Here is an 18,436-nt window from a genome sequence, read left to right on the forward strand (position 1 = left end):
ATATATATTTCGATGGTAGCGTCAAATAGGCATAAAGGTTGAAAAATATGGCCGCAGTTTTTAATAGAACTAGATCTACACTGACTACACTTAACACTAGAGTCTATGAAACTTGATCGCATTGTCGACTTAGTACCGAATTTAGATTAGATTGGAGCTAAATATACATTTAAACTCCCAAATCAATTTGTAACAATAGAAGCAGATCTATTAAATCTAATGAAAATTATGTAGATCTAAAAAGTTAAAATTTAACTCAAATAATCTAGCAAGAGTTGAAGAGAAGAGCAAGAGTCGATCGAGTCTATCTTTCTCAACTTTCTGAGTTTCTCATGGTCAACTCAATGTAAACTGACAACTCTGATAAAAATCAATCATTCAATGGTGAGATAAGTCATGAGAAGAGACTCAATGACAGTCTCTCAGTTTGTGTCTCAGATTAATCAGAAGATTGTGAGGCTTTGATTGTCAGTTATTTGAGTTGTATACTAAGACTTTTGAGTTTTAAGTTGACTAAGTTAATAAGAATACTAAGAGTAAAACTCGTCTCTAGGACTAGAGTCAGAGACTAGTCTAGTAGAGTAAGACATTGCCGATGATTGCCTAGCCTAGGCCTAGTCTAAGAAAACTAAGACCTAAATTCTAGTTAAAAACTGGTCTGTTGCCTTGTGCTATGGGCTATGAGACTAAAACTAAGTCAGTTTAAGTCTCACTTCTTCTTATACTTTATTAAAGTTTATATTACAGACTTTACTTAAAAAAAAGAAGATAATTACGTACTCATTTCACCATCATGTGTCAATCTGCTAAGACTAGTCAAGACAGTCATTAGTTTACCTGGCTGATTCAGGCAACCCATTCCATTCTCTTTAAAGTCTAATGGCACTAAGGAAGAAGGAGCACTTGTACAAATTTGTTCTAGCTTATGGAATAAGAAATATGTCTCAATCTTTGTGTCTTTCTGAGTATTTCATTAGGTTTTGTTTTTCTATAATTTGTAAATTATGGTATTTAGTGTTTGTTTGTTATAATTATAAATCTCACTGCTCTATTTATTATTTGTTCTAGTTTCTTAGTTTTCTTGAGTTGAGGGATCCCAATACATATATAATGTATTCTAAAATTGGCTTTTTTTTTTTTAAAGTCTACTATCCTCATGTATTAGAATAATTAACAAAGAAACTTGGATTAGAGCCGACCTCTAGCAATCAATTTTTTTTGTTAAATATTAGCAACAAAAGTTATAATGTATCAATCTCCTGTATGTACTTTTAATGAAATCGACTTGCTTATTGCCAAGGCCATTGCAACCCCTGGTTTGGAATAAACGAGGTATTACCACAAGCAAAAAAAAAATAAAACACTTTTAGAAAAAAGTCAGAAAAATACTGAATGTAAATTGGCAAAAAAAAACAACCTGATATCGAAGACCTTTGAAGAGTGGACAGCAAAGCATCTACACTGATGTAGTCTCAGCTGAAATGGGCAGGCCACATCTGCAGAATGGAAGACTGCTGAATCCCCAAATTTCTTTATGGTCAATTAAAGGAAGGGAAGCGCTCACAACGTGGACAAAGAAAACGCTTTGAAAGCTTCTTTGAAAACCTTCAGCATTGACCCTGCCACCTGGGAGATGGAAGCACATGATAAATTATCATGGCGTCGCACTTTGAAAACATGTGCACAAACTGCAAATGACAAGAGAAAAACATTCCAGGCTCACGTATGTCTCACCAGCCACATGAGGAAGCACAAAAGCCCAGTGCAAAGCCCTTAGCCCCCTTGGATGACAAAAGTCGTCATCATCAAACCACATATATATATATATATATATATATATATATATTGTGGTACTCTAGCCGGGGTATAAAAGTTATATTTTTGTGTGCATAAGCTTCCTACAAAAATAAAAACATTGAGATATGAAAGAAATAAATTTATCTCAAACATCACAACAGAACTTTACTAGAAAAAAAGATGCATATTTATTAATGATAAAACCTTAATAATAAATATTCTTTTTTTAATCATGTATTACAGTTCTAACCTAAAGAAGACAATGTCCACCAAAAAGAAAGACAGAGATCTTGGGAAAGCCAAGCTTGATTTAAATGCCCATGAAAAATTCCTAGAAGAGAGAGTCAAACAGTACAAAGAAAAACTAGAAGCTCAGGCCAAGGCTACAACCACTAGCAAACCTCCATCTGCATCTGATACTAATACAGCACGTTTGTAAGAAATATTCTGGTTCTTAAAACTTTGAAAACTAAAATTGACATTGGTTACCAAATTGAATATATAGTGTATATTTCTATAGTTGAAAGTGTTTTTGAAAAGCAAGATGATATATATTTGAAATAAAAATTATGTAAAGAAATCTGTTTTTTTTTTTTTTTGTACAGACTAGGTAAATCTTCCAGTGCTAATGTGGTCCCCAAAAAATCATCCAATTTGTTTAACAATGATGGCAGTTTTATGGATCAGTTTAAAAAACTAGTTGGACAAGATAAAGGTAAATTTTGTATAAATATCTAATGCATGGTTTCTTCTTCTCATTATCCAATTTCCAAGTAAGCAATGTTGATATCATCATTAATAAGGTTATAAAAAAAATTTCATTGCCTACATTTCTTTTAGAGTATCGGTACTTCCAAGTACCATCAGAAACATGCATTCTTGAGGTTGAGAAGTTCAGTGAAACTCTACTGAACAAAAAGTATACTTTCAATTAGAATAAAATGTAATTAGTTACTTTCAACTGTGTAACTGCTCTTAACAGATAAAAAAACAACAACACATTTTTACCTTGAAACTTCTGACATTTTCCGTTTAAAAAAAACGCTAGAGGTCAGCTGTTTCTCTAAAAAAGCTATAGTATAGTTTAAAACCAAGTTTTGTGTTATTGCCAATATCTGTTGTCCATGGATGCATCATGATGTCAACCTCATATCGAAGTCTTAATTTAAATAGCAAGAAACTTAATATTAGTCACTTTCATGAACGTTTTGTCTTTGTATTTTGATAAAAGTAAATTGCTTGCAATGCAGATACTGAATTATTTAATCTTCTTCAGGTAAAAAGGGGGCAGCATCATTAGAAAGCAAAGCCTTACTTCAGACCAAAGTCAAGTCTGAAGTATCAGTAACTACTAAAGTTGATAGTGTCAAATATCAGAAGCAGCCTGGGCCAGCTATAGTTTTACCATCCTTTAAGCTAAAAGACCCTTCTCAGTTTGATGGAAAAGATGATGCAAAACAAGAAGCAAAATCCAGTGACAGTGAAAGGTGCAGAACTCTCCAGCTTTTGCATGTTAAATTCTATCTAACTAAAATTTGTTATTAACATTTTGTCTGTATATATATATATATATTAAGTATGCTTTAAATTCATGATTTAAGGAATTGATTTATTTTAAGTTTGCAGACACTGAGTGAAATATTTTCATAAATAACACATTATTTATATTATTTCAGTCTCCCATCTTCTGCAATGGGTACCTTTGGTCCACACAAACAAAGCCCTCCTTCCCCACAAGCTAATTCCTCATCAGGTACTGTTGCGACATCTGTCACCTCTCAGCCTGTCATCAAAAAAGAACCTCCAGACTCTGCTTTTAATGTGCCAGAAAATCTAGCTCTAACTTCTGCATTTCAGCCTCAAGAGACAACTGTAACACAGGATTGGGGCCCCAGTAGTTCTCTCCAGCCACATCCTCAAGCCCAACTAATGGGGCACTATACTCACACTGTGATTCCAGAGACTGGGGCGCCCTTGCCACTTGTCCAAGGTGCTTCTCTACCCTTGCCACCTCCTTCGTTACTAGCACCCTCTCAGCTCACAGGCCCTCCACAAGCTATGCCAATTCAGAATCAGACCATATCTTATATGTTCACGCAGCCTCCTCCAGCGATCACCACATACAGCCTTACTAATCATATGCAAGCAATGCAGAATTCTGAAGTCATACCAGGCCTTCCTAATGATGCCAATTTAGTTATGGTTACTAGTCCTGGTCTACTTCCAGCACCTCAGAACATCCAGTCCACACTCTACATCAATACGCCACCACCATCTGTTCCACAGATACAGAATAACAGTATTGCCATTCATAGCTCTGGTACCTCACTGCAGATAGTTTCAACTGTACCTGTACACATACCCCCTCCATCTGCTGGTATCAGTTATCAATCAACACCTCCACCTACAATTTTGCCTGTGCAGAATCCTCCCGCTGGAGTTTACAGTGTCCTTTCAATACCTCCAAATCCCGGCACAAATCTGTACACAAACCCACCCCCAACATCCAGTTCCTCTTTAGTACTTCCTATATCTAGCTCTGGCCCATTTGGTGCACCTGTTACTCAACTTCTTCCATCTGTGCCTGTACCTCAGCCTCAGGGAATCTATGGTGGCCCTGTAGCCGTGCAGGGTGGAATGTATGGGCAGTTGTCTCTTGTTTCTCATCCCCTTCCCTCTGACCCTAATATTTATGGAGCACCTGTAGTTAGTACCAGTGCCATGGGACATTCAGAGATTGGAATGTATGGCTCATTAACAAGCAGTGCACCACCAGTTGCAACCATGGGACATACAGAAATGGGAATGTATGGCCCTCTAACTACCAGTGCACCACCAGTCAGCACAATGGGGCACGCAGAAATAGGAATGTATGGCCCTTTGACCAGCCGAACAGCCATTCAACCTAAAGGTGAAGAATATGACCCTGCTGCTCCTACTGAGGATGCTGAAGGTAACTTATTGCATCCAATAAAATGTAATTTTAATTATGATTACTTTATTTAGTTTATTACTTTAATTAGAATGTATATATTTTTTTTTTTATTATTAATAAATTCTGTTTATTTTTTTTTTAATGATAATTTTATTGTAAACCCATGTTTTTTTTGTGATAAAATAAAATGTATTATTAAGATTTGATAATTTTGTTTTGAAGCAATTAATCTGAATAGTTTGTGATTTTAGATTTTGATTTCTTGTAGGATTGGGAAATGGTAATGAAGACTTACAGTCGCTGTCAAACAGTTCTAGCTCTCGAGCAAACAGTATCTCTTTGTAAGTTATGTTATTTATAAACTTTTTAAAATAATTGTGCTTTCATGAAATGGTTATAAGTGTTATGCCATAAACCATTTCGTGGTACATTCATAAAGTGATTTTAATTGGGCTATTTCATATATAATTTACTCTGATATGACTTAGTTAATATGTTTTCAGCATTTTCTATGCACTAAAACAAAAAGTATATCCTATTCTTTTTCTCAATGTTAACATACTAAGATCTTAAGTTTCATACAAGTGCAAAAATGTATAATGTACTTCACTTGACAAGTAATTGTTTTGTAGCCTCTCCTCATTGCTACTAGAAACAAAAATAATGTCGAGTAGTTGATAGCTCTAGACAAATAACACTGTACAAATGTAGATGCTTCTGAGATGTTAAAGCAGATGTTAGAATATACAATATCAACATGAAACTAAATTGTAATAAAAGATGTCAATTGTACATAAATAGATTGTATATTTGTATCTTTCTTTAATTATAATCTTGTTTTGTTTAAGTGTTCTATCTCAAAAGTCTTCATTAAAATCTACTTTGCCTCCAAGCGCATTAAGTGGAGATGGCAGCTCATCAGGTAACCTTATTTAGATTGTTGATTCAAGTTGAATGTAATGTAGCTTTATATATGTATGAAAGAGAGAGACAGAGCATATAATATCAGAATTAAAACCATCTTAATATTTTTTTTTAAATCCTTTTTTTTTTATCTTGCTTTTGATACCTGCAGTAAAGCCCTATTCATACTTTGTAAATCTAGTTCCAAGACATTTGACTAACATTTATCTATGTGTTATATAAACAAGTTGTTTTTCCTACTTTATCAGTACTTTATGTTATATAAACAAAGTTAAATAAAAAAAAAATACTGTCTATAATTATATACATGTGTAGCACTGGCATTTTCATATGAAAAATTAACAAATTCTAATCCAACCTTATTTTGAATAACCTAATGAAAGGCATAAGCCTGCATTATTTGCAAGCCTCCACTGACATTGGGTTAGGTGTTAGGGAGAGGTTTAAATCCTCAATCTATGTTGACAATCTATTCAGCACGCTATTTAGGAGCATAAGTTGACACAGCCTCCTTCTAGTCTGTCCCCCAGAAGATGATGAAACATTAAAGGTGATTGAGCAGCTGGCAGTTCAAGTGATGCTCTCAGGGCCACAAGCTGAACAGAGGGCATTAGAAGAACATGCTTCAGATCCTCTCTATTGGTAGGTTGAAAACTGTTGGTTGAGGTACAGTGTGCTCGAAATAAACTTGTATTTGTATATTGTGTCCATTTCGATTCAGACATGAGATCCAAGTGTTCTAGAGAAATTCTTACTACTTCAGTATGCTAAAACTTTCTAGAAATATTTTTGATTCTATTTCAATAATTTTTTATTTTTTTTTAGATATACCCGTAGCTTAGAACATTCTGACCATTTTTTTTTTTTTAAGATTTCAAACATTTATGTGAACAAATTTCCTAATAAGCTTTTGTTTTATATTCATCAAAGTTACCAAATACTGTTATAAAAATATGTTAAAGAAGGTATTTGTAACAAAACAAAAAGTTGCTGTTTTGACAGTTTTTAATAGAATGAGTATAATATTCCTTAATGTTAAAGAAAAGTAAATATTTGACTTCTTGTACAAATGATTAATCACCAATAGTACAAGTATCTTTTCACTTTATTGTTTTATTCTTCAATTTCTTTTTAAATCTAGGTTCCTGCAAAACAAATCAAGTGATGCATATAAATATTTTCTGTTGCAAGTAGAAAAACTAATGAAATCTTCAGTGAAGCAGGAACCAGCTGGTGAAGATATGAGTGACAGTGGTAATTTGAACAATAAAAACATACTAATCATTTTTTAAGGGTATGGAGATATATTTATTAAGATTTGTATAATTTAAATATTTTTTTATTTGAATAAAGGTGGCTCCAGACAACCCTCACGGAAAAAAAGAAAATCTCGATGGAGTGATGACAAAGCATCTTTGGCTCAACCTGGCATTGCTGCCCCATCATTAGCACCACCAGGAGTTGTTGTTCCTACTTTAGCAGCACCAAACTCAGGAGCTCCTAGTATGCCAGGTCAGATAAATATAGATATATGTTATTTTGTAACTTCCAAAACAATCTTGCTTGTCAACTTTTGTTCACATATTACGTTACATCATTAACAGTTTTTGTTGATACAAAATGTGATAATCTCTTTATGTTTAAAAACAGCTGGTAATGTCATTATGAATAGCCAGTAGGCAGGTAAAAAGTTAATTTTGTTTATTCGTGGGATTGATATCTAAGAGTTAAAGAGTTTTTAAATTCAGTACTTCATTTAAAACTGCTTATATTTTTTTTTCTTTTAAATTTTAAAGTCAGGTAATTGATTCCATGTCTCCATGTTGTTTTCTTCAAGTGCTTTGTTTTTTTATGAAATGGAAATAATTCTTTCAGGCATTGTGACCAATATACAACTTGGTGGTGTGGCTACCATATTACCTCGTGCATTACCACCAGCATCTCAAATACCAGGTAGAATGAATTTAACTAAATATAGACAATAATAGCTTGTAGCTAGTTCTTAAGAAAAGACTTAAACAAAACTTCCAAAAAAATATTTACAGTGCCAGGTTCGGCTAACATGCAGAATTATGCCAGGAAAGTCATTGGTAGTGACTCCATAACTGAAGAGCAGCTGAAGCAAATCAAAGAGCAGCAAGAGGTTCTTACTTTATCAACTATATATCCTTAATAACTATTAGTTACTGTACTTTGGAACAATTATTATACAATACTTTTTTTCTAAAATGTTATTTGTCTAATGAAATAGGTACTGGTATTGCTTGATTGTCAAAGATTTCATTTGTGCCATTGTTTTACTCTTGACAGCAACATTATTTTGAATTGTTTTTTTCCCTAGTTGAACTTTATGTATGAGCTTGTTATGGCCCAGAAGAAGATGCAAGAGCAAGCTCTGATGGCTGAAATAGAAGGGGTGAAGGTCAAAAGAAAATATGAGTATGATTCGGATGAAGAAACTGAAGGTGGTACATGGGAACATAGACAAAGAGCTAAAGAAATGGACGCAACAAAAAGTAAGAAGAAACGTTTCTATTCAGACTGTTACACTTGAAAGCTTAAACATTCTATGTCTGATGTATTGTTTTTATTAGGAACATTTTTGTATTTTTAAGCAACTAATTCTTCCAGTCATTTGTTTAATTAACTTTTAAAAAACATTCCAACCTGACAAGTGTTTCTTTGCAAAATAAAATGTTTCATTATCAGTGAGTAGATATACTTTTAATCTGTTTTCTGAAGCTACATTTTCATTGTTATGATATTTTAAAATCAATTGTATACATTGTTAGAATTAACCTCTTAATTTCAGAATGGGCTGAAAAGTTAACATCTGGTGCTAGAGGAAAACATTTTTTAGGTGATTTTCTACCTCCTGAAGAATTGGAAAAGTTTATGGAAACTTTTAAAGTAAGTATATTCTAATTCCTTTACTTACATCCTCTGCATAGTAGATTGCAAGGTCTGAAAGGGGAACTTTACTTTTTTACTATATCTAATTCCATAATGTATTTTCTTAGTGAAAACATTGGCTACTTTATAATGATTGTGTTTTCATTTCCTTATTTTGCAGGCTTTAAAAGAGGGCAGAGAGCCTGACTACTCAGATTATAAAGAATTCAAACTGACCTGTGAGAATATGGGCTACCAAATGTTAGTTAAACTTGGATGGAAGGAAGGCACTGGACTGGGAGCTCAGGAACAAGGCATAACCAAGCCTGTTAATAAGTAAGTTTGTTTCAATACAGAATATTTCTATGTGCACACATTGTAGAAGGAGCTGAGGAATGTGTTTTTTGCCATCAAATTATGATTGGCTCTCCAAGCGAAACTCAAAATATCTTTAAACAAGAAAAACATCTCAAATAATTTTTAAAAAAAGACAATACCTACTTTATACAACTTATTGAGTGATTGTTTTTCTCTTAATAACTTATAACCTTAGAATAAAAAATAATATAACATTTTTTACCCCGCTACATTTCCCCAAGAAAGAATTCATGTTAAGCGAATGTATAGATCTACTATACTGAATATAATATTCCAATAATAGGCCTTTAGATCTAGACTGAAAAATATACAATGTGCAAAATTTTCTTGAACATTAATTTAGAAAGCTCTTGAATCCATAATATCTTACATTGAGAAATTCCCAAATGGGATAGTCCTTTCAAAATCTATGTTGGATCTAGACCTAGATCTAGTTCTCTAGCCAAATTTAAATTTATTTCATTTTTTACTTGAAAATTGATAACAGTCAAATTATAGTTTTCCCTGTGTGGCCAAGGAGTTAGTAATTCTTTTTTCAGCAATGAAATGTTAAATTTCTAGAAAATTTGTTTGTGCCATTTTTTATATCAGTGTCCAAGTTCCACCCTCCTCCCACCCACCCACCTTCCATGAAGTTTTGACTTGAATAGAGATATTGTAAAAAAAAGAAACAACAACATTAGAACACAATGTGCTATCAAATGTAAAGGAGGCCCCTATGAGTCAATCATACTCCTAGATTGCATACAAACAAAATCGATGACAGTCACTACAGTAACCTGCAACTAGCCAATATGAGACCTTTATAAGCATTAACAAACTTTGTAGGAGATCAAGTCAAATTCTTTGTAATCTTTTTGAGTAGTGAATTATCTCTATCCCATTCAACTATTGGATAATATGCATTGTCTTTGTAACCTTGTTTTGTCTTTCCTGTCATATGCTGTTCATATGCATAGCCTTGTGTATTTAAAAAAAAGAAAAAAATTTATACTCTCTTGTTTTTTTACGTAGAAAATTTTTAACTTACTCATCTGCTTTTGTGCCTTGATTAACTTAAAGGTTTTATTGTCAGTAACTAAACCTAGTTAGAATAGCCTCTTGAGACTTAGCAGAAGGTGTGATGACATCTTAAGGAGGGCATCATGTGACCAGCTCAACTGTCTTTTCTTTCCCCAATCATTGTCTGATATCTTGTAAAGCTTGGGATACTTGCAATATCCCAGCCTTTATCAGGATGAAATTTATATATATTTGGCTGCCATGATCATTGAGACTTAATTGTGATACCAAAAAACTTTCATTACAGGGGCAATACATCTGTTGAAGGAAGAGGTTTAGGCATTGAAAGACCAGCTGAATTGACGAAAGATGATGACGAGTTTGACGCCTATCGCAAAAGAATGATGTTGGCTTATAGATTCAGACCCAATCCTCTGGTGAGAAATTGAATGTTTTTAATAACTTGTAATGGCATTTCATCCATTTAAAAAAAAACAACTAACTCCACTGTGTATTGGTATCACACCAACATTAACATGCAAACACTTTTGCTACTACATCAACTTCATGGTAAGATTAATTTGTGGGACAAATGAAATTTTAGGCTTTTGAGTAGCTTGTAAAAATCATTCATTTATGTTTATAATTTCTAAATAAAATAACATTCAGTTTGTTTCTTTACAGAACAATCCAAGGCGTCCATATTACTGATGTTTTAGTCTAGCAGCACTAGCCATGCAATGTGTGTATATATTTGAAGTTGTTTATTGAATGCTTTAGTTTTTTTGTCTTGTTGCAAAAATGTTTCAAAGGCTTGTTTCTTGTTCTTATACTCATTTCTAATGCTTATTGTTAAAATTGAAGGGCATATTGGATTTATTTTAGTACTATTAGGTAACATATTTGTTTCAATTTTAGTTTAGTCTCCACAGCTGAGCATTTTAACTTTTGTCTTACTGAATTAAAACCTTAAACAAAGACAGCTGTCTAAAAAAGCTAAAAAAAAAATGTCTGCTGTATATATTTTATGTTTATTACAATCATTTTTTAACTGGATATTTTTGTTTGCAAAAAAAAAAATGAAGCCAAGCTCTTTTTTTTTATTTTTATTTTTAATAATTAAATAATAATAATTAAGTATTATAAAATGTAAAGCTGTTTTCCTAATGTGCCTCAGGAACTTAAAGTAGGGATTCATATGAAGTGAAAATATTGTACATAACTAGTTCAGTTTTAAGTGTGTGTGCATTCCTGTGTTGAAAGTGAGTAAACATACATTTATATTAATTCACTGAATAAAAATAAATTTCATGATCAAGTCTAAGGTGAATGCACAACAAACATTTGTCATGTGATTTAATTTTTTTTAGATCACTGTTGTTCACTATTTTTATTAGCTGATTTTATGTTTCAAGTATTTTTATTATTCAAAAATATGTTTGTTCCATAAGAATGATAAGATGCACAAGAAAATACATCACTAAAAGATCAATGTTCTTAAACCAAATGCTGGGGCAGCTGATCCTGTATTTCTTCTTTCCCACATTTTACTAGTTCTAAATGAGATATAGTTGCTAAGCTTCTATGCTTTGAAATGTGTATACAGTTAGAGACTGGTATTTTTATGCAAAACACCCTAGTGTGGTGGAGATAAATGACTACTTTAGCATCCTTTTTTGTGCATTAATGACCCATTGAGCTGAACGATGTGTGAGAATCTTGCTCTACCATACATAGGGACTACTTTCAAAGAGAAGTGGGTCTTATGAAGAAAGAAAGGAAAAATATAATGTACAAAAATAAATTATGAAAACCAAACCATGTCACATTGTTTATTTTGACCAGTAGTTTCAATACAATGAAATCGTTCAATTCAATAAAATATTTATCAGTCACACAAAATAATTTTCATTGATTTTAATAATAAAAGTTGGGTGCTCTCTTTCTTGTTTCCACAATTCCCATTGATTTCATGATATCTTCTTCAAATGACAGGACCACTGGTTTGAAAGTGACTTTGATCAGTTCTTTCTCTTTAGTATCCCATGTTTGCTCTACAAATAGAAATAATGAATGATTTACTATTAATACTTACAAGTTGCTGGGATCTACCAAGGATACTTTTATAGAAACATTTACAAACGTTTAGATAACAGTTTAAAACTATCATATTTTCGTGCATATAACCCAGATGTGCAATGCATGACATGTCATAAACTATGTACATAAAATTGTTGCTCATCAGATGTCTGTCCCTTGAGACACAATCATGCTCCAGTTGGCAACATGCGTGGGAAAATACTAACTTAGACATGGTGGCTAAGGGATAAAAGCACTTAGCTTCCGAATTAAGAGGTCCTAGGTTCATATCTCAGTGAAGACTATGATTTTTTTATTTTGGGATTTTAAGGGTGCCCCTGAGTCCACCCAACTCTAATGGGTACCTGACTTGGGGAAAGTAAAGGTGGTTGGTCAGTTATAGCCACATGACACCCTGCTTGTTAACCATTGGCCAAAGAAACAGATAACCTTTACATCATCTGCCCCATAGATACTTATGAAAGGAGGTACTAAATTTTTTTTTTACTTTAGCTGAAAGAGTGTACACATTTTTACGTAAGTTGAGCTGGGCCCTACGATTGACATCATCGGTTGATGTTCTGCCTTACTGTGTAGGCTATTCATTCCTAGGATAATAAGCAGCAGAGGGATTCTTGAAAGTTGAACTTGTAGCGTAGTATGGTGTGCAGCATGTGCGTGCAATAAAATGTATTAATTATAATCAGTACTAAGTGTAGAGTTTTTTAAGCCTAAAAATGGCAACGTGTAATTCATATTCAAATTTGAAGCTGCAGGTTAGTGCACTTACTGTTAAAAAGGGCAAACAGCTGCTGGAAGACAGTATGATATCAATGAAAAGTCAGTTCGTGAATGACCAAAAGACATTGAAAGTCTACAACAAATTAATTCCAGCAAAAGAGCTTGTGGAGGGGGAAACGTTAGCTGGAGGTTTATAATGAGATGTTTGTATAGCTTTCCAATGTACCTTTCACAACCACAAAGCGCACAACAGGAGGTATTAAGAACCACAGGTATGCCCATAGTTTCCATGCTATGTTTATGAGTAAGTTTATGTGCCAAAATATGACATATAAATACACAATGAGAAAAAGCAAATACAAAAAAAGAGGCAAATTTCTTACATCTTTGCTACTTTGGCAATGTTAGTGGACCCACATAACATAATGAAATAATAAATATTTACAGCCATGTTAAAGAATATTTCTTTTAAAAATTTCAGTGTATGAAAATAGTTATTAGAAAGGGGAATAAAGGCTTGCAACAATAAATGTAATAGACACAGGATACTAGTATAAATTGCACAACTTAGCAAAATTTTAAATATTTAATTTCTAAAACCCTTTAATAATATTCATATCATTAATTACCATAGAGAAATGTACACAACTTAGCAATGCACAATTTCTTTGATCTTAACCCCTTTTATAATATTTAAATCAACCACTTTTTCTCTCGAGATCTTAATTAAAAAATCAGCCCCCGAAGTGGTCCAGGCAGGTAAAAATGCAGGTTTCAATATTTTCAGAAAGAATATCAGAATGTAACACTATCAAAAGCAAAGGACAGAGAGGAATGGAGAGAGAAGGTTAGAAGATCTTGTGTGGTGTCCCAACGGTCCAGTAGACCAAGGGATAGGTGAACAGGATGTTAAGTGATGTTATATAATGATTATCTAATTGTTTTGTAAAGGGCCAATCTTTCATTCCAAGCCTCAACAACAACAAAATTTCCTTTAAAAAAAAATAAATTTAGTTTCATGTTTCACAATGAATTACATTCTGCAATGCAGGCGATAGTATGAATTACTACCTGTTAATTGTTGTTTTTAATTATGTTCCACTTGTTTGCATATTAAAAAGATTTAGATTTTTATCTTTTAAAAAAAAAAGTAAACATTTTTTTTTGTAAATGTAGTAGTTAGTATGACAGAACGTACTTAATTTAGCAATAAAATTGTAAAAAAAAATTTTTTGGACAAAAAATCTTAAACCATCTGCATAAATGTGTTTAAAATTGGGTGAATAGCTATCTCCCTTACTAAATAGGCTCCAGTGTTTGTTACTATTAATAGTTAATAGTTGTAAAAATGGTGTATTTTTATGAAAAAAAAAACAGCTTGCATAATTGATTTTAAAAATTATTTTTTCGCTTTCTGAAAAGAAAAAAGTAGCCGTTGCATCTAAACTTGAATGGTCTAAAATATTATGATGTAGGATTTTCAATAATCTTTTCCAGTTTACGTGATGTAAACGGGATGGACGAACAGACAGACCACACAAAACTAATAGCGTCTATTCCCCTTTTGGGGGTCGCTAAAAATACTCTGATAACCCTCAGATAATGGTATCAAATATTGTACAGTCAATTGTAATCTTCTGCAACTAACTCTAGATCAGCGGTTCTCAACCTTTTATGCTCAGCAACCCCTTTTTACAATCCACCACCCTGCCGCGACCCCCCCCCCCTCCACACACACACATACAGCAATAGAAGAGTAGACAATTTTCGACGGTCTTAGGCGACCCCTGGCAAATCATCATTCAACTCCCAAGGGGGTCGCGACCCACAGGTTGAGAACCCCTGCTCTAGATCCTTTAATAGTATAAATCCCTAAACCTAGAAATACATTTTAAAGAATAAGCACTGCCTTAAAGCTTAAAATAATTCTTAAAGCTCTAGATTTTAATACTTTGGAAAACTTCCACGAAACTAAATCTATAAATCCATTTAACTCCCTTCAAGCTATATCCTTGTCCTTTAAGCAATAATATAAAAATTTATTTTTCAGTATATCCCCAGCCCTAATGTAAGCATAAATTCAATATGCAATCTTAAACTCAGCACAAACAAAAAATGACATTTCTTACGCCATTCAAAAATGTATTTACATCTCCAGATCACTTATTTAGCAAGTAAACCATCATATTTATAGTTCTAGAACTTGCTTATAACCCTCATTACTAAGTATTGAGAGTTATAATTACTTGTTAAAACTCATTGTAAAATGGCATCTTTAAAAAAATAAACACCTTTCACTTGTGATTGACACAACCATAAGAATTAAACCATTCAGCGTACCACCTACGAATAGGACACTTTGCAATAGCAGACCATTGTCTTTACAGAAGGAAAGCTGCTTACTATCATATATATATAATTTAGAACTAAAATTTAGAAAATGGCTTAAAAGCTTCAAATGAAAATCTCACTACCTCAGCAATGGGATATTTTTCATCAAAGTCACTTCTGTTTAAGTTTGAAGCCATGGTAATCACCATTGTTAATTCACAGACTTGTACTTTTATTACGAAACATTAGTTACCTATATAATCATTTTTGTCCACAAAATCTTCTGTCAGATCTAAGGCTTTTTTACTAATTGGGATAACTCTGCCTGTCCGTAAAGAAACTCGGACTCTGTTTCCATCTTCATCATACCTCCACTCTGTTTGTGTTGGCTGCCTGTAAATTACAAAACTACAATTTAACATTTATCACGTAGTAATTACTGTTTATTATACTATGCAAGTCAATAGTTCTGACACATTCAATGTACATAGTGGTTGCTATTGTACAAACAAAAAGAGCCTGCTCCTCAATATTATCCACTATAACTTATTTGTTAATGATATCAATATCACAGAGATGACTAGATCCTTATTACAAAGCTTAGATTAACTCTCTCCATCTGTCTCTGACTATTTTCGTCCCCCACTTCCCATTCTGTGATAAAGTTGACATTTTGAGCAATTATTCATTGTCAATGACAACACAAAAAATGAACCAATTAGTGCAAATTTTATAATTAATTTTAATATAGAAAATGGGAGATAAACCTTGCAGTATTACAATATTGTTACCATATTTTTGCGCATACACATATACCCTGCAATTGTGTATACCCCTCACAAGTTAAAAAATATTGTTTTTTAAATTATACAACCCGCACCCTTGTATACCCAACATGTGCATGTACTTGCCATAAACTATTACTATCATCAGTACTATTTGTTTTCTTGTGGTTTATAATGAGATGTTCATAAAGCTTTCCAACGCTGCGGGGAAGAAGAGAAAACTGTTTCTCACATTCTTCTTGACTGCCCCAGTCTATCTGATCTCTGTCTCAACAGCTCCGGGAAACCAAAAATTCTCGACTTGTATGGTGACATGTATACACTACGTAACACAGCAGGGTTTCTGTCCAGGGCTTTTGCAAGAGAGGGTTTGAGCCTCTCAAGCCCTCACTCAAATGGAATTTGATGGTGATGATGATGAATGTACATTTCAATACCACACAGCTAAAGACGCACCAGTGTGTCCATAGTTTCCATTATGCTATGTTTATGAGTAAAATACATTTTTAAACTCTACACCTTTGTATACCATGCACAGTTGCCATTTGGGCGCATCCATTGCCTTTCAACAAAAGGAACCATATATATATATATATATACAGTTGCCAAATGTTTGTAAAAACGTGCATACACCCATGGGTTATATGCAAAAATATGGTATTTATTACTACAGTTGTCAGCTTATGAAAACAACAATGCAGCACACATATGGTCAGTATTTGAAACATGTAGCCAACAAAAAAAAAGTTTTCTGAATTAAAAGATATATATCTTAGCAAATACTCTTAGATTCAGATTATATGCAGCAGATCTATATGGTTTTAATTAATAGTAATAGTGCCTGGTTCTCTTTTAGGTACATTGAAATGTTATATATTTGTGTTGATTTTTGTCCTTTGAGTTTGGACAAACACAGTCCTAACAGTCATGTACAAACAACAGCTGTGTAATGAGTTGAAGAAAACAAAGTTTCAATTACACTATTGGGTTGTAGAGAAGCTGTCATGCTGAACATAGAGGAACCATGAATGTAGTGATCTTCATAATGAACTGCTTTAAATATCAGAAATGAAATGTGTTTTCATTTCTAAAAATGTTTTAAGTAATTGTCTCACACAAATCACTGGGAGCTAAAATTAATACAAGCCACTGGAATCTACTGTTTAATCAAAGATTTTTAAAATCCTGGGATCAACTATTCATTCTTACAAGTTACTGGGATTTATCAAGGATACATAAGAATTATTGGGATCTACTAAAGATTCTTAAAAGCCACTGTGATTTATTATTGATACTTACAAGTCACTAGGATCTACCAATGATACTTCCGTTGTAACTAATAGAGGCTTCTCTATTTTTGTTAACATTCCAGGATTGATGCTGTTTTTATTCATCCATTGATAAATCTGGAATTTTTAGGACATAAAATTGCAAAATGTAAATCAGATATTAAAAAAAAGGATTTACCATCAACTAATTCTTCATTATCTCAACATGATAGTAAAGGGAAGATAACAAGTGATGATGTAAACTTACACAATTCAGGCCCTCCACATAACACCAGTTTCTTTCTTTGATGGTTGAACACACAATTCCTTGTTTACCTTTGTCAATGCCCTTAAGAATTTGGACCTAAAAATAGTAAAAGTGTTCATGAACCAGGTCTGCTGGTGAAGGAATCAACTTATTCATTATAAAAGCATTAAATAACTACGTACTGCTTTGAACACTTTCAGACATATTAATAATTAGATTTTAAAGAAAGCAATACAAACAAATACTTAACAAACAGTAATAGGTAACAGATGAATACTTTTAAATGAGGATTAGATAACGTAAATGTTGAAATTAAAGAAAAACAGAATGTTAACTATTCATAAATTAAATATGTTGAAATGTGAATCATTTTGAATAGGAGAGGATGGTCGATAGTATATACATAAATAAATATATAAATATATATATATATATATAAATCTGTTCAATTAGTAACAGGTTTCAAAAAAAAGAATTGAAATACAAATAAATTAGTCCAACCATTGAGGCTTTCTGTAAGTAGTAATTATATTTTTTTTATGCAAACCCTGTATATCATCACCATTCAAGTATCAACTTCACACATTTTCACAAGACATTTTGTACTTCAGTGCCCCACGCTTGCATTTTGATCAAAAACTGTTTTTTTAGAGAGCACTCACATTTTTTTCCATTTAAGAGTTTTTCAGTTAATATTTTTTAATATATATATATATATATAAGTTATTAAATTTTATTTGTGAATTATCACTAAGCTGCCATGATATTCCATTGTAAAACTAACTCCTTTTGAACTATTATTCAGCATTGATAAACAGTAATGTGCTTTGTTATTGCACAGAAAGGAGGGGGGTGTAGTACAATTCATATAATGAAACTAATGAAACTTGATCATATCAACTAAAAATTCTTATTCAAATAAAAAGTATAAATCTAACTATAACAAAACAAATCACACAAAATAATTATTTGATGGGCTACTAAGAGTTTTTTGAGTTCTGAGATGCCAAAAAAATGTTGCACTAACTGTAATTTC

General features: G+C 32.7%; 2 protein-coding genes across 4 annotated transcripts in view; one reads left to right on the top strand and one right to left on the bottom strand.

The window, feature by feature from the left end:
* The first annotated feature begins 16 nt into the window (after positions 1–16).
* On the top strand, positions 17–11,269 carry LOC106073833 (uncharacterized). The gene is made up of 17 exons (XM_013234487.2): positions 17–384; positions 2,041–2,232; positions 2,403–2,512; positions 3,074–3,284; positions 3,474–4,750; positions 5,001–5,073; positions 5,581–5,654; positions 6,175–6,298; positions 6,798–6,910; positions 7,010–7,168; positions 7,532–7,609; positions 7,702–7,799; positions 7,998–8,172; positions 8,469–8,566; positions 8,730–8,884; positions 10,236–10,365; positions 10,613–11,269. Exons 2-17 carry the CDS (start codon positions 2,060–2,062, stop codon positions 10,637–10,639), a joined length of 3,075 nt encoding a protein of 1,024 aa, XP_013089941.2. The 5' UTR covers positions 17–384; positions 2,041–2,059; the 3' UTR covers positions 10,640–11,269.
* A 477-nt stretch (positions 11,270–11,746) lies between these two features.
* The window catches only part of LOC106073831 (probable 39S ribosomal protein L24, mitochondrial), a 32,879-nt gene continuing 26,189 nt past the window's right edge, over positions 11,747–18,436 (bottom strand). For all 3 annotated transcript variants that reach the window (XM_013234479.2, XM_013234478.2, XM_056021185.1), the window contains exons 3-6: positions 17,401–17,496; positions 17,164–17,270; positions 15,333–15,472; positions 11,747–11,982 (exon numbers count right to left, since the gene is read on the bottom strand). In XM_013234479.2, coding sequence (XP_013089933.2) covers positions 11,846–11,982; positions 15,333–15,472; positions 17,164–17,270; positions 17,401–17,496 — 480 coding nt within the window. In that variant the 3' untranslated portion in view covers positions 11,747–11,845. The remainder of the gene's footprint in view (positions 11,983–15,332; positions 15,473–17,163; positions 17,271–17,400; positions 17,497–18,436) is intronic.

This window comes from Biomphalaria glabrata, chromosome 1 (assembly GCF_947242115.1).
Source record: "Biomphalaria glabrata chromosome 1, xgBioGlab47.1, whole genome shotgun sequence".
Classification (NCBI taxonomy): Eukaryota; Metazoa; Mollusca; class Gastropoda; family Planorbidae; genus Biomphalaria; species Biomphalaria glabrata.

Bases quoted from the DNA above. Each gene is read 5' to 3' on its own strand.
- LOC106073833 (XM_013234487.2), top strand. From the start codon at position 2,060: ATGTCCACCAAAAAGAAAGACAGAGATCTTGGGAAAGCCAAGCTTGAT. The intron at 5,074-5,580 runs GTAAGTTATGTT...GTTTTGTTTAAG, and splicing joins CGAGCAAACAGTATCTCTTT to TGTTCTATCTCAAAAGTCTT. The intron at 8,173-8,468 runs GTAAGAAGAAAC...TCTTAATTTCAG, and splicing joins AGAAATGGACGCAACAAAAA to AATGGGCTGAAAAGTTAACA.